Source organism: Cydia pomonella, unplaced genomic scaffold, assembly GCF_033807575.1.
Source record: "Cydia pomonella isolate Wapato2018A unplaced genomic scaffold, ilCydPomo1 PGA_scaffold_205, whole genome shotgun sequence".
NCBI lineage: Eukaryota > Metazoa > Arthropoda > Insecta > Lepidoptera > Tortricidae > Cydia > Cydia pomonella.
Genome location: NW_026907845.1, coordinates 61,553 through 77,535, shown reverse-complemented (window position 1 = coordinate 77,535; position 15,983 = coordinate 61,553). Strand labels below are relative to the sequence as shown.

The 15,983-nt window shown below is 36.4% G+C and overlaps 1 protein-coding gene across 1 annotated transcript; it reads left to right on the top strand.

Annotated features, from left to right (window-relative positions):
* Positions 1-1,053: 1,053 nt before the first annotated feature.
* LOC133533797 (uncharacterized) lies at positions 1,054-5,286 on the top strand. Its single transcript, XM_061872848.1, has 3 exons — positions 1,054-1,470; positions 3,436-3,512; positions 4,974-5,286. Exons 1-3 carry the CDS (start codon positions 1,389-1,391, stop codon positions 5,142-5,144), a joined length of 330 nt encoding a protein of 109 aa, XP_061728832.1. The 5' UTR covers positions 1,054-1,388; the 3' UTR covers positions 5,145-5,286.
* Positions 5,287-15,983: the final 10,697 nt, after the last annotated feature.

The following is a 15,983-nucleotide window of genomic DNA, read 5'->3' as shown; positions in this document are numbered from 1 at the left end:
ATCTCCTATTTGGCCTGCCTCTGCCTCGGGTAATCTGTGAATATGTTAATTATTGTCATAAATATTTTATGTCATGTTTGACCTTCGCAGACACGTGTGGAGACACATGGTCGTGTCAATTTTATCTACGGTGAATGGTCAGCGGAGCAGAAATTCAATTTGGATGCATTCTCTATGCTCGGGCGATTCTCGTTTATTCGAAATGACCGTCGTATTCTGCGTGGAATATTTTTTTAAATTTCTTCTCTATTTTTTTTTAATTCAAAATGAATACCTATTTTCCATACGTAGACCTCAACGGTTTTTTCACAGGCCAATACAATATTTCCAGTGACATATAGTGACAAAGAAAATGCATAGCAATATTTGTAAACATTACATCACAATTTGACACAATTTATTGTATATCAACCACATCTATGCCCCTAAGTTTGTTTTTTTTTCGAATTTTTAATTATTATAAGAGCTAGGAGCATTTAAAAATGTGTATGAAAACTGTTTTTCGCATCTAATTTTTACAATAATCAAAAAATCGTAAAAAGTCAAAAACATGTTCCATAATGTCAATATCCAGAGAGGAAAATGGGGACTACGTTTGTATGGACAAGCGGCCGTCCCCTTTCCTCTTAAGGATAACTTGTCTACAGGCGAAGGCGAATTGTAAAGATAACAGTACAAATGTGTATGTCAGTCTATCTAGTAAACAGAATTTATATAGACGAAGTACTTAATATGTTTTTGACATCAAAAAATAGTCCATATGACCTACCTATGCTTATCTGACCGGATCCCTTTGTTTGGCATAATTATTAAAAGTCATAATGTAATATTAGTCATATTTATCATTAGTCATAACTCTGAAACCGTTAATTTTTCAGGAATTTCCTTAGGCTATCCTATAGATAGGTCAGGTTAGGTTATTTTTGTTTTACGGCAATCCTGAAAAGTTACGCGTTTCTGAGAAAAATCAAATTATGGCTAACGAAAATACGGACAAACAATACATTATGACTTTAAACTTTATGGGAAACAATAAAGACCCTTATCTTATCCCTTCTCCATAAATGTTATTTAAATGCCCGTATTTAAAATTAAAATTATAGAATAGCTACCTAGTAATATGACTCGTGAAATAACTCTTCTCATCGATCAATCGATTTTGTTTTAATCTACAGTTATGTTCAGCGATTGGTCACTCTTAACAATTGGTTCTCAATTTAATACTGAATCTTGCTCGTACTTAATTTCGCAGAGTTGAGAGCACTTATCAATTTCGATTTCATTATAATATCATTTTATTTTTGAGAGTCTTGGAATTACGCTCTATATATCGGAGTCGGCGTTGCCAGCGCGCTATCCCCGCCGCCGCCGCGCTCGCCGCCGCCGCCATGTCGCCGCTCGCCCGCTCGCTGCTCGCGCTCGCCGCGCTGCTCGCCGCCGCCGACGCCGGCAGAGAACAAGTACAGTTTGGTCAGTTTTATTTTATTTTATTTTATTGGAGAAACAACAGAAGCAAGTACAATAATAGTATAAGTGATAAGTTATACATTGCAATAGACGTGCACCTACCACCTAAAACGCTCTCACTAAGAACTATATATAATATAGGTAAGGTAATGCTACAGTAAACTATGCTAAACTTAACGCGCTCTAGCGACTAGATGGCAATGATAAAAATTGTACGAAGATACTAAGTTGTCTCAGCTAGTATTTCAAGGATTTGTTTTTTGAAACTTACTCTACTTGTATTGAAAATGTCTGCGGCCGTGAACATTTTATTGTATGAATTGCAAAGACGGCGCAAAGGTGCGCGTATCCCAGCGTTAGTTGAGCAAGTCGGGACGGCGAACAAGGCATTAGAAAGTTGTACCTATTAACAATACTGTGGCCCTAGTGAATAAGGGTACAAGTCTCGGGCAGCCCAGGTGTAAAAGAGTGTAAGATCCAATTTCAATTCAATTCAATTATTTATTTATTTCGAATCAACAATAGATCCATAATTGTTAGATCCACGTAACACGCTCTTTTATACTTAAGCTAAAAGTCTTCCTCAATTTTGCACCTTCGCAGTTACATTTTAAAGGAGCTAGAGGTCCATCCGCCAACGGTTTACAAAATTGGCTCAGAGTTGAGCATTTGAGCAAAAATCTAAATGTTTGCCACAGCGGCCAAAGGTTTTTTTCATAGCCTATAGACTATGAGAGTATTGGCTAAGGGCCTTTTGAGAAGATTAATAAGCAATTTTGATCACCGGTCTGGCTTAGTGGGTAGTGACCCTGTGCCTGTGAAGCCAATGGTCCTGGGGTCGAATCTCGGTAAGGGCATTTATTTGTGTGATGAGCACAAATATATATGTACAATTCCTGAGTCACGGGTGTTTGTATCGTTGTCTGAGTGCATAAAACACGAGCCTTCTTGAGTTTACTGTGGGACTTAGGCCCTCAGCACACAGAGCGTGAGCGTAAAGGACGCGTAAATGTATCGTAATACGCGCGTAGAACAAGAGCGCTACGAGCACGAACAACTTCAAAGAATTCCGCACACGAAGCGTCCTCGTAGTGTAGCGTATGAAATCTCTCGTATGAAAAACTCGTACAGGCGTAAAAAACAAATATTTTAGCATAGGTAATCAAACTATAAAAAATATTAAAAAAATAAATTAATAAAAAATATTAAAAAAAAATAATAAAAATCTTCTTCATCTGACGAGAAAGTAAGATCGTCGGTATCGATATATATCCGTTGAAGACATCTAATCTGACGCCAGCGACGCCATGATTTCAACTAATGTGATTCAACTTATAAAACGATCACGCTAACGCGATGCTTACGCGACTCTTGGTGCTAGAACTCTACGCGTCTCGTACTCGTAACTTTTTTACGATACGCTTACGCTCGGTGTGCTTAGGGCCTTAGTCAATCTGTGTTATCATAAATATAAAATAAATAAATATTATAGGACATTATTACACAAATTGACTAAGTCCCACAGTAAACTCAATAAGGCTTGTGTTGAGGGTACTTAGACAACGATATATAGGTATAATATATAAATATTTATAAATACTTAAATACATACAAAACACCCATGACTCAGGAACAAATATCCATGCTCATCACACGAATAAATGCCCTTACTAGGATTTGAACCCGGGACCATCGGCTTCGTAGGCAGGGTCACTACCTACTAGGCCAAACTGGTCGTCAAAATATCATAGAAATATGATAATAGATATAGGAGGATAAATATGAAGAACTTATGAATATGATGGTGTAATAACAACAATTTTAACAAGACTTATACGATCATAATTGTAGGATTACTGTCAAATAGGATCCCTTATATGTATATGATTATATGATAGCCTAATTGCAGCCTAAGAATGTCCTATAATATTTATTTTAATAAAAAAAATATATCATTGTTGATGACAGGGATCAATTCGCCACATTTCACCAGGCTGAATGAAGTGACGCTGAACCCACAGGGAGGATGGATAAAACCCAAGAATGTAAGAAAAGCATAATTTTTAATTTTTTATATCAGATCAAAAGGGGCGGTGGTTTATTATAATGCTACAGTAAGTACTCATATAATATTATTAACTAACATACACAAACGGGACTTAATCGCGTATTAAATTTTAAATTTACCTCCGACGTTTCTCAGAATCGCAAGTAAAGTAAAAATTGTTTATTTCAAAAAATATTCACTTGGATACAGTTTTTACTGACCTCCACACTAGGCTTTGCCTGTCCCGTGGAGGAGAGAATGATAACCCTAAATATCTAGTAATACAATAATGCTAATAACGAATAACAAGTTTAAATGAAATTATTAGACAAAATAGTATTAGAGAATTGAACAATGGGTAGGTACATTTGTTATTACAGGGAAGACTAAATTGTAAAACTAGACGATATATATTTAATATAGTGAAAGAAGATAGAGAAAATAAAGATAAAGTAAAATAAAATTGTTGTCTTCTATTAATAAAGTAAAATATTAGGATAGAATAAGAGTTGTGCTTGTGTGTGTGTGTGTGTGTGTGTGTGTGTGTTTGTGTGCGAGTGTGTGTGTGGGACTGGGATGCATAGGAGTGCATATGTTTGTGTTCATATGAGTATGCAAGTGTGTATCAGTATGGTATCCTTATGAGGTTCTCTGTCTCTGAATAGGATAGGTGCATCAAGTTCAAGTTCGCTTTCAAAATCGTGAAAGTTTAGTTAATTATAATATTGTCTACGCGCGCTGGACTTTAGAAATGTAGAAGAGAGAAATTGTACGACTTCAATTTCAAATGTTACCAAATAATCGGGTAACATTTTCAACCCCCGACGTAAAAAAGGGTTGTTTATAAGTTATAATTCAATTCAAAATTCAAATTTAGAATTCAAAAATTTATTCTGCAAGTAGGCCTCAAGGGCTCTTTTACAAGTCAATACAACATTTATAGTAACATCATATAGTGACATGAAAAATACATAACAACATTTATAAATACAACAGCCAATACCTGGGTAAACATTACATTATAATAATCTTAAAATAAATAATTACTACAATACAATAGAGATGTATAGTCTCTATGGTTAAAAACACATTAAATCTGGAGATGTAAAAGGTCCCCAATGTCAAAGTACTAATATTAATAAAATTTGGAGGTGTAAAGTCTCTCCAAGTGTCAAAATAAAATTTATACTAAATAAATAAACCGCGTCTGGACTGTTAAACTAGCAGTCTCAGAAACTAATGCTACAGAATACATAACTAGTATGTACCAAGTCAAGTATATTATACAATATGACAGAGACGTATAGTCTCCACGGTTAATACATTAAGTTTGGAGATGTATAAGGTCCCCACGGTCTGAGAAAGATATAACATAAGTCTGTTTGTCTGCGGCACCGTTTGGCATTATTTGCGTATTTTTTTATCCAAAGCTTATTGCGAAATGCGTGTTTTTTCACAGTACTGTTCCAGCGTACCAAAAGGCGCGCTGGTGGTAGCCAGCAACGCTAACAACGACCGCGCGCCGTACATCGCCGGAACGGTGCAGAGCATCAGCGTAACGTGCACGCCACTAGGACCGTACACGACGTGCAAGGACAATATCAGAGTCAATGTTACGCAGTTTTGTTAATTATGTCTTAAATGCAAATAGCATTTTTTTATTGTAAAATTTTACTTGATAATAGAGCTTGTTAGTGTCAAAATTTACTGTTACAGGAAAGGACATACGTTAAGTGATCTCTTTTTTCGAAATTTAATGCGTCGTAACATTCTTCTTATTTTTAAATTTGGACATTACGTTGCCGGCACTCTCCTGAGTATCAGCGTGCCATGCACGCCACGCCGGTAGAAACGCAAAGTGTGGACATAGCTTAAATAACCTTCAGAATCATTTTAGATCCCCCGTAACATCCATCTTACAAAACTTAAATGGGACTCATTTTAGTCATACCTTCAGTCTCGCTCTCTCATATCTCTCACAGCCAAGGAGGGAAAGGGGCAGAGAAAGACCGTTTTTCAGAGGGTCCTGATTTATATGTTACCTGTGAAATTTATAACGGCTGATAAATTTCTGCCAAATTGAACCATAAATAAAATGTATCCTGCCAGGGGGAGCTACACTATAAGTACACATTTTTTATTAAGATACACATATGTCTGTGATAGCGTAGCGACGCTATGGTAAAGAAGTTAATTATTGTTTAAATTTATTGTATACATCATCTATATATATATATATATATATAGATATTTACACCGTGGGTCTATATAACTGGGTGTATTATTCAGGAACTTTCTGCCTCGCACTGCTAAACTGTGGAATGAACTGTCGCCTGCGGTATTTCCGGACCGATACGACCTTCAAACCTTCAAGAAAAGAGCGTACTCCCATCTTAAAGGCCGGCAACGCACTTTCAACCCCTCTGGTGTTGCAGGTGTCCATGGGCGGCGGTAATCGCTTACCATCAGGTGATCCGTCTGATCGTTGCCTCCTCTACCATAAAAAAAAAAATTGACCGCATTTAGAGTCTGAAAAGGCATGCAGTTTTCTGAAATCGCTTTTCTTTTAGAGATAATGACAATCCTTGTGATAATTTATTTCTGTAATAACTCAGTGCAAAACTCCTTTTTGGATGCGATGCTTTTTTTGCTGAATTTGACCAAAAGTCATATAATATTTTTTGTTCCTTATGGCCTCAGGAATGCGTGGTTAAAATCTGTCGGATTATATGGGCCCACTGTGTATATATTTTTTTTTATACCACGACGGTGGCAAACAAGCACACGGTAAGCCTGATGGTAAGCAGTCACCGTAGCCTATGGACGCCCAAATCCAGAGTACCTATATACTTATATAGGTACCTAATCAAAATCATCTTAATTTCGTCATGATAAATTAGCTTAGATTACATTTTCTTGATAATGATAGCATTTAAAAAGAAACGAAAATATATGTATTTTTTGTTGTGTTGTAATATAATAATAATATAATATATAAATAAATAATAATATTATAGGATATTATTACACAAATTGACTAAGTCCCACAGTAAGCTCAATAAGGCTTGTGTTGAGGGTACTTAGACAACGATATATATAATATATAAATATTTATAAATACTTAAATACATATAAAACACCCATGACTCAGGAACAAATATCCATGCTCATCACACGAATAAATGCCCTTACCAGGATTTGAACCCAGGACCATCAGCTTCGTAGGCAGGGTCACTACCCACTAGGCCAAACCGGTCGTCGCATACATGTATTAATAAATTAATCATTAATCATAGTTTTTTTTTCATTTGCATTAAATCAATTACGTTGATAAAAAAAAGAAAGTTCATAACAATTAGAATAATCATTTTTTCTAAGAATAAGTACTTTTATCATATTTTTGTACTAGAACACATTCGGTGTAGTTTGTGTGTGGACCCCTCGGCGGGTAAAGGCCTCCGGGCATTTCCAATCGTCTATTTCAGACGCTATTACTGTCCAGTTTTCTCAATATATCATAAGCCATAATATACATCAGCTGTCATAATTGTTTACTCATCTTGAATAGTCATAGAATGTTATGTAAGCTTGAAATAATTAAAAAAAAATCCCATGGGACTGATAACAATATTTATTACTCCCTATATGCCTGCACGAAATAACACTCTTTTTGCAGCAAGTGATAAAAAACGCAACAATAATATTAATAATACGGCGTGAGCGATGTGTCGTTATTACTTAGGCGACTCATTCCGGCGTCAATTTGTTACGTTACGAGAGATGGATGCCGCTGTTTCCAGTTTAGGGCCTGTTAGGGTACCGTTTTTTTTTTTTTTTTTTTTTTTTTTTATGGTAGAGGAGGCAAACGAGCAGACGGATCACCTGATGGTAAGCGATTACCGCCGCCCATGGACACCTGCAACACCAGAGGGGTTGTAAGTGCGTTACCGTGGACAAAATAGGAAACGGAACCTTTAAAATTGAGTCATATCTTATGGAATAATACCCAAAAGGGCCACTCAAGGGTAATTTTAGGGTTCTATAACTAGGAACCTTTATAGGTTCGCCATGTTCGTCTGTCCGTCTGCGGCTTTGCACCGTGATAGAGCTAGAAAGCTACAAATAGGCATGAATAAATCGTCGAATTTTGTGCGGTCATAAGTCATTTGGACTGCACGGTGTAGACTGCCGTCAGCTGAACTCTTCGAAGCGTTTGACCATATCATACGGGCCCCTAAGCCATGGCTTAACCTAAATAGTACATTGGGCAACGGGAGGGGTAAGTGAAATTTTGCAAATGAGGCAATATTGTCCTTCTTTGACATCGAAGGCACAGACCCATCGGGCATTCAGTCATGGTTGAAAATTTTGTAAAAAAAATTAAATGGCTTAAAAAATTAATCAAATTAAATGTGCTTTAACATAAAAAATAAATAGTACAGTGTGCAACGACGGGGGTAAGTGAAATTTTGGATACGAGGGTGGTTAAGACCTGAGTTTGCAATATTCTTACCCCCGGAGTTACACAATGTTTTTCATCACACTTGGGAAGAAAAAACGAAATATAAGCGAAATAATTCTTAAATACGGTGACATTATCAAACATTGGTCCGCCATTTTGTAATTTCTTGGCAGGTGAGGCATCGAAGTCATAGACCTATTCGGCATTCAGCCACGATTGAAAATTATGTAAAAATATTTGAAACGGCTGTTAAATTAATCTAATTCAATAATTTTGAACATAAACAAATATATTAAATCATAAACGTGAGTATTTTAAAAGTAAAACTCATTTATGCTACTTGGTTTGTATGAATAAGTGACATAATTAAAAAAAAAGAAAAAACAATCAATAACTCCCGCGAGAAAAAATAGGCCTTTGTCCTTCAGCACACCTGCATGAAATAAGACCTTTTTCGAGCAAGTGTGATGAAAAATAAATTATAAACGTCATTATTTTAAGAGTAAAACTTATTTATATCTACTTGGTTCGTATGAATTAGAGACATAATAAAAAAAAGCTATAGCCCCCTAGGGAGCTATAGCTCTTGTTTCACAATCCATAACCCCCGAGGGAACATACATTTGTCCTTCAGTATACAAGCATGCATGTTTGCATGTTTGCCTTATCTACCTGCATTTTTTGTACCTGTACCAAAAGTAATATCAAAAACGCGTTTGAATTTCTTAAATGGAAAACCCTCATGTGTCTCATCTAATAACCTTCAATTCGACAAGCTATTTTGAACCTTATCTCTGTTTCTATAGGGGCCAAATCTGAAAATGTCCTATTAAGGGTTAAAACATCCCGCATAATATGTGTCGACCTATCAGATCGACGACCTATAGGAATAACCATCATAAGGTACCAATATTTTTATAACGGCAATTTCAGCTAATTCGCCATAACCCTTCTCGCGGTTATATCGCTTATCGCGCTATAAAGCATCGTACCCAATCGTCACCGGGCGACGTTAAAGTTTTATTATACTGTTATTCGAGCCCTATTACAGTGGATGATGTTAAAACAGTACTTAAAACGTAAGGAATAGATGTTAATCGCTAGCCTAGCTTTGTCTGAAAGTTAATGGCCGTATCGCGCTTTTAAACGCACATACTTACTTACTCCGTTGGCTCAGCGACCCAAAATGAGACTTGGCCTCCGACACAAGACAGCGCCACTTTTCTCGGTCCTGTGCGACCTCTCGCCAATTGTCGACTCGAAGCTCGCGCAGATCCGCCTCCACCATGTCGCTCCAGCGATACCTAGGGCGTTCGATAGCAAACGCACATAGTGATTGTAAAGTTAAAAAAAGGATGCACCACACAAAGGGTAGGAAAACTTTTGGAGAAAAAGCCAATCACAGTAAATACCTCAGTTTTAGGAGGAGGAAGAGTTTTATGATATAGACTTTTTATTTATTTATATTATATTATAGGACATTACTAAACAAATTGACTAAGTCCCACAGTAAGCTCAATAAGGCTTGTGTTGAGGGTACTTAGACAACGATATATATAATATATAAATATTTATAAATACTTAAATACATAGAAAACACCCATGACTCAGGAACAAATATCCATGCTCATCACCACGGCTCGGAACCGGTTTCTTCTTCATACAAATAATACCGGTATTATTACGTTCTTTTTCGTTCTATAGTTTATTATTTCATTTTTAATAGGACTACCTAATAATGCGAAGTCTTTACCTAAATACATGATCCAGTCCTACGTAAAGAGTATAAAATAATTAAAAATATTGGGCTATTTCGGAATTTAAAAATAAACCGGTCCCGAGCCCTGCTCATCACACGAATAAATGCCCTTACCAGGATTTGAACCCGGGACCATCGGCTTCGTAGGCAGGGTCACCACCCACTAGGCCAAACTGGTCGTCTTAAATGGCTTAAATCTTCGCTCGCGAGGAGCGGATTGCTGAACCTTGCTAACCAATATGATATAATACTAAATGATTACTATCTAAATGATTAGTACTTTATACATACGTTCTCAAACGAAAAGTGTTCTTACAAATTGTTGGCTGCTCAGTGCTCAAATTGACGTACTGTTCACAGTACCCGGTTAAAGTAATTCGGCGTAACGTCGTAAAGGTAACGAGGCGGTTAGAACCGGTTCCGGTGACATCCGACACGACCCGACAAATAACCCGGATAATGTACAAGGGAATAGATCCTGGTTATTTATGTGAGTAACATATATTTTTAATGGTGTTGCTTAATCTTGGAAGAAATCTCGGATTGTGTATCAGATAAATAAAGGTTTATATTTGGATGGTGACCAGCAGACTTAAGGTGACGTCTGGATGTCAACTGCAGCTGCATTATTATTGTGGCGTCGTTGTTGCCGCCGTTTTAAGGATGAGTCACGCTACACCGGGCCAGGGCCGGTCCGGAGCTTCCGGCGGTTATTTTTCTATGGAAAAAACCACGTGATTACCGATCAGCTGTCATCAAAAATGATGCGTCGGGCGCTGGGCCGGTCTAGCGCTAGTCATCCTTTATCTGTCCATAAAAAAATATTAGTGACGTTCGCCGCCGTATCTCTGCCGCGGTTATGACGTTCATTCTGTCAATGTCTGTATCGAAACGGTCTCAATTCTGTAACTGTACTTACGCTACCATTGGTGTTGTAGAAATATGCGGTTTCACAACTTTCACATCAAATAAAGTATTTCAAAAACGAACTAAAACTGAAATATAAATTTAAAATTCTACGCGATGTTGACACAGCTGTAACAGCGCGGAAAATTAAGTTAAGTTATCACTGTAATAAAATTAAATAAGCGCCCCGTTGGTCCGGCGTGTTTTAACCATATTTCCGGGTTTTATAGTGCCGTCCGGCTGTGGTGAAGTGTGATTGCTAATTTAATGTTGGTTTAACCAAAGAGCTAAATCAGCCTTTTAATAGGGGCTAACACAAAATTATACGGTCCGATTCGAACTTTAAGATACGTAAAACATTTGCTCTTTTTCTCTCATTCTTTTAAAATTATGTCTTCAGTCCAGTGGGACTATTTCGCTAGTATCGAGGTATTGGGAGCTTATATACGGCTATTGTACGGCTAGTACATGAGAGTGTACGGTGATTTTATCAGCTCTTGTAAAGCGATAGCTGGACTTTACACGTAGCTCGTGGACTATCGGCCGTTGACTCCAAAATGGTGGTTAAACGCGTTTCAAGATTAATTCTCTATTCAATTTGCTGAATATACGACATGGATTAGATATTTCAGTGTCAAAAGTGACGTTTCGTCAAACAAAAACGTCATTTTAAGAAGCTTTTATTTAGTTTCATCTGTCCCGTTGTCTGTCTGTCGGTCTGTAATCAAATCTTGCAAGTTAAATTTGAGCCACTTCTCGTTTTCGAATGAAGCTGAAAATTAGTATACATATGTAAGTCGGGTGAAAATGCAATATTATGGTACCATAGAGCTGATCTGATGATGGAGACAGGAGGTAGCCATAGGAACTCTGTGATAAAACAACGCAACCTAAGTGTTTGGGGGTTTTTAGAATTGTCTCGATGAGTTAATACTCAAACCTAAACCTAATGGTTGCCTGTGGAAAGAAAGGTACAGTCAGCGATAAAAGCTTGTACCAAAAATGAAATTTTTGCCAAAAACTTATTGACACTGACATATCTAATCCATATGGTATCTTTAGGATTTTTTTGACGTATGTTAAAGTTTTATATTGAATTCTTACACGTCCCAATCAAGGGCATATGCAGTGTTTTTTTTTATTAAGCAACCCCTATGCGTTTGTAAAGTTTTTTTTATATCCGTATCCATGATAAATTGTAGCTTTCTACTACGAAAGATCACGGAACAAAGCCTCGGACAAACAGACAGACGGACATGACAAAGTTCCTAGTTTACTACGGAACCCTAACAAATGCTGTTTTTATTTTCGTAAAATCTTATCCGTATTTAAAGAAAAACCTCAAGTTCAGTTTAACAGCCAACGAATATAAACTTGTAGAAAAAATGTTAACATTTTCTGAACATTTTCCCACTAAATATATTAACACTTTGCCACTAAACATGTGCTTCCAAAAGCGCAATAAAGCCGTATCCCACCCCACCACTTATAACAGCCGTGAGTGACATTATTCTAGTTGAAAAATCAACTTTATTTCGATGGAATACTGTTAACGTTGGAATCAGATTTCGTAAGTCAGTTACGGTTGTTATACATGGAGTTTAGTGGTCGTAAATTGGCACCGCTATTAACTATCAGGGTAACAAAACGAGGGTAACCTTGTATATTGATTTATGGACCTACTAATGTCAGTGTTAACACTTATACTAAAAATGTCCAACTTTCCCTGGATGAATCATCTAATACCTGCAATAATATTTGTAGCCGGTGTAGTAACCAGTGAGTATACTGGTCGTCTTTAACGAAAGCAGTTTCAGGGGCCCATCTAGTCAGCAAGTCACCACCTGCCTCGGTAATGCGTGGAAGCATTGTTATAGCAGGTGTCCGGAACTCTTTACACTAACCCAATCTTAAGCTCCAACCAAACTTCATCCATAGCCCTGTACTCTTTCTATGTTTGTTACAATATGTATATTATGTAGGTATATTTAAAATATATATTTGTGTAAGTATAGTATCATAGTAGTCTCGACTTGTGTCTATTTCCATATCAACTCTTTACAATCCTGCACCAAACTAACTATTTCTGTTTAGCTCAATGGTTGCCTGGTAGAGAATGCTTCAAGGCGCTAAGCCATTTGTACTCTTTTTGTAAATTTGTGCAATAAAGTTTAAACAAACAAACAAACAATATGCCTGCATAGATCGGTTCACGGGTATCTATTGCTGCACCTGTGAATGGGTTCCAGCAGGTGTTTTACATGACATCAAACTTATCTTAAAGAGCCTCTGCGATGTTGGCTGCGGCCCCACGCATGCCTCCCAAAGGTCCTGGTCCCCATGGTCCCGAGATATGGAAGGTCATATTAGTAGATTTATTTTCGGAAATAATAGGTCCGGAAGTCAAAATTAATGTCCCTGCGTCCGTTTAGGTATCACGAGCATTATTACTAGTAGGTCTGTAAACTGTTAACCTCGCGAGACTAGCCTAAATTTAATAATTGAATGGCACCGCCATTTTGAAAAAAATACAAGAACTGAATCGACAAAAAAGTCTATGTATCATCTAACCTGCTCACAAAATTTACCAACCATTTACCCAAGCTGAAGCGGAGACCTTCGCTAACTCTTCGGTTATTTGTTTTTGGTATAGATGTTAGAGTACTTGCGAACTCTAACATTTACTTGATAGATATCTTGATAGTAATGTGAAACACGAAAGACGAATTCTTGATATAAACTTGCTTTATTATAACTTGATAGGTGTGCACACTTATATAAAATATATTATAAAAAATACACTTTTATATAAACTAAATGCTGATGGGGCAAATGATGAATACGATGCATGTGCAATTTACTTGTACAATATAGGTTGTTTCTTACTCGTATTTAACAAAAAATCATTGGTTATAAACTAATAACAACCAATTTAAAATAAAAATTCCAAGACGTCTTCACTATAACTTGTCTGTACTGGAACTGGCCGTTTGTCACTGCGTGCCCGTCTTTTTATAACAATTCAAAATGGCGGGAACCAGTGACAAGACTGACAAGTAAGAGTCAATTGATACTCTTTTAATAGCTTGTCATAAATAAAAAGTAAGAATAGTCAAAACATAAGCTATTTATAAATAATGATCCTTACAATATCGAGGAAACAACACTAAGTATCCATACATATATTAGGCTACGACATACGGCTCGATTCGAAGAATGATTAAGACACGTTTAAGATCTTGGAAAGATCTATAAAAGATCGACAACTAAACGACATGTCAAAATTGACGTTTATTTCGATCCCGCTGTAATCCCAATAAGATCTATCTACGATATTTCTAACCTCAAAGTGACATTGGTTGCCCGAATCGAGCTGCTTCTGTCAATTATACGACATACAAACGATGTCTAAATGAGAACTTATCTAAACCAGAACTTATCGTTATCGTATTTCATTCTCCGAATCGGGCCGATAGCGCAAAGAGAGTAGCAGTGAGAAACTAGAGGGGGGCGTACAAAATACTTAAGACAGATTTAAACGTTTACCTACTTGTTTATTCTGTACAACAATCTCCAACAACAACGAAGTCTACGCCTTAAAAACAAGGACAATTATCTAATTAGAACGCCTTAGACACCATTAACTGTCCCTGCTTAATTTCGTCACTCTGAAAAATATCGCGACGAAACTGGAAAACAAAACCTCCAGCCAAAGGATTTTGGTCCTTAAGACAATGGTGTTAATGTTCAGGGTGCGGGATAGTTACTCTGGGGACGATTGGCATAAATTGTACGTCGTTTGAAGACATCTAAAGAGGGTTTAGTGATCGTGACTGAGGTACAGTCAGCGAGGAAAGTAAAGCTGTCTTTTTTACATGTCAAAATTATATAAAAAAAGATAATAAATGTACACAACTTGTGTACATTTATTATCGTCTTTGTGTAACACAAGTTTAAAATAAATAAATAAAAGTATTTAGAAAGAATTTGTGTTGTTCCATTAGGCACAAAACAACCTCTTAGAAAGAGTATATTTACTGCTTGCCTGATGAAATTAAAATTATTGAATAAACTGACTTCGCGTGTGAATTTTATAATTGCTGCTTTTTCCAAAAAACCATTGGGTTTTTGCAAAAAACGTTTGGATTTTTTTCAAAAAAAAACCGGATTCTTATTTGTTTTTTATATATATTACGTAGAACTATAATTAAATCTTTATATGCGAATACAAGGCGCGCATAAATTTCATTATTTTGACAACTTTTGCTGTTTACTATGCTGCGATGACTCAATACGTGTCCCCTGGACTAACCACGACTTATTTAATAAAACTTCATTAAATCGAAAGAAATGATTATCTACTATACAAAAGAACACAAACGCTTGTCTTCTGGTAACTCAAAAATGGGGAGATCCTGTTTGAATTTCCATAACAGTAATCAATAGGTCTCCTGGGTCACTAATGACAAAGTATCGACTGAAAGTTTCTATATTACTTAAAAAACGCATTCATGCTAGTTCTATCTATCTTAGTGGTATGTCAATGCAATCAAATAATTTATTTTTTTGCTCTCCTTCAGAAAAATGCGAAATGTACGTAAAATTTTTAGGGACATCGTCGTTTTCTCAGAGACAAATTTAGTTCGCCAAGAGACATTTTCAGTTATTTGGGGCATGTACTAAAATTCTAATATAATATGATAAGAACTTCATCGTTTTAAGCTTAGAGTGAGTGGACCAAAGCTTTTTATAACAGTTACGTTTTTATTAACGTTGGGAGTGCACTGCAGAATATCAAATTATAATCTCAAAATATCAAGGCAGAAACCAAGAAATTAATTTCAATTCCACTTCCACTCATCAGCAAAGTTAATAATAAATAAATAAATAAATATTATAGGACAATATTACACAAACTGGCTAAGTCCCACAGTAAGCGCAATAAGTAATAATAGCAATACAAATGAGACAAATAATCAAAATGTATACAAAAAACGTCTCCTGAGTCATCGTAAATGTTTCTTAGGTCACCAGAAAAGTGCCTCAGGAGAACGGTGACCCAGAAGACATTTAATGAAAAAATATATATTTTTTGTACTATCCACAAAAACATTTCAATAAAGTAAGTTGCTATAACATATTAGACCCAGGATAGATTTATTCAGCTTCAAAATAATATAAACGACTTAATTACGTTCGGAATATCAACGGTAAGTTAGTGGGCCGACTATGAATACATCCTACCTCTTTTCGTACCCCGGACGAAATGGTCGGCGTTTAGAAAGTAACCGCAATGTAGGACACTGTCACGTGATACTTACATCGGCTGTCTATTGGGTTAC

Coding starts and splice junctions, on each gene's coding strand:
- LOC133533797 (XM_061872848.1), top strand. CDS start 1,389: ATGTCGCCGCTCGCCCGCTCGCTGCTCGCGCTCGCCGCGCTGCTCGCC. Junction 1,471..3,435: donor CAGAGAACAAGTACAGTTTG/GTCAGTTTTATT, acceptor TGTTGATGACAG/GGATCAATTCGCCACATTTC. Junction 3,513..4,973: donor GATGGATAAAACCCAAGAAT/GTAAGAAAAGCA, acceptor GTTTTTTCACAG/TACTGTTCCAGCGTACCAAA.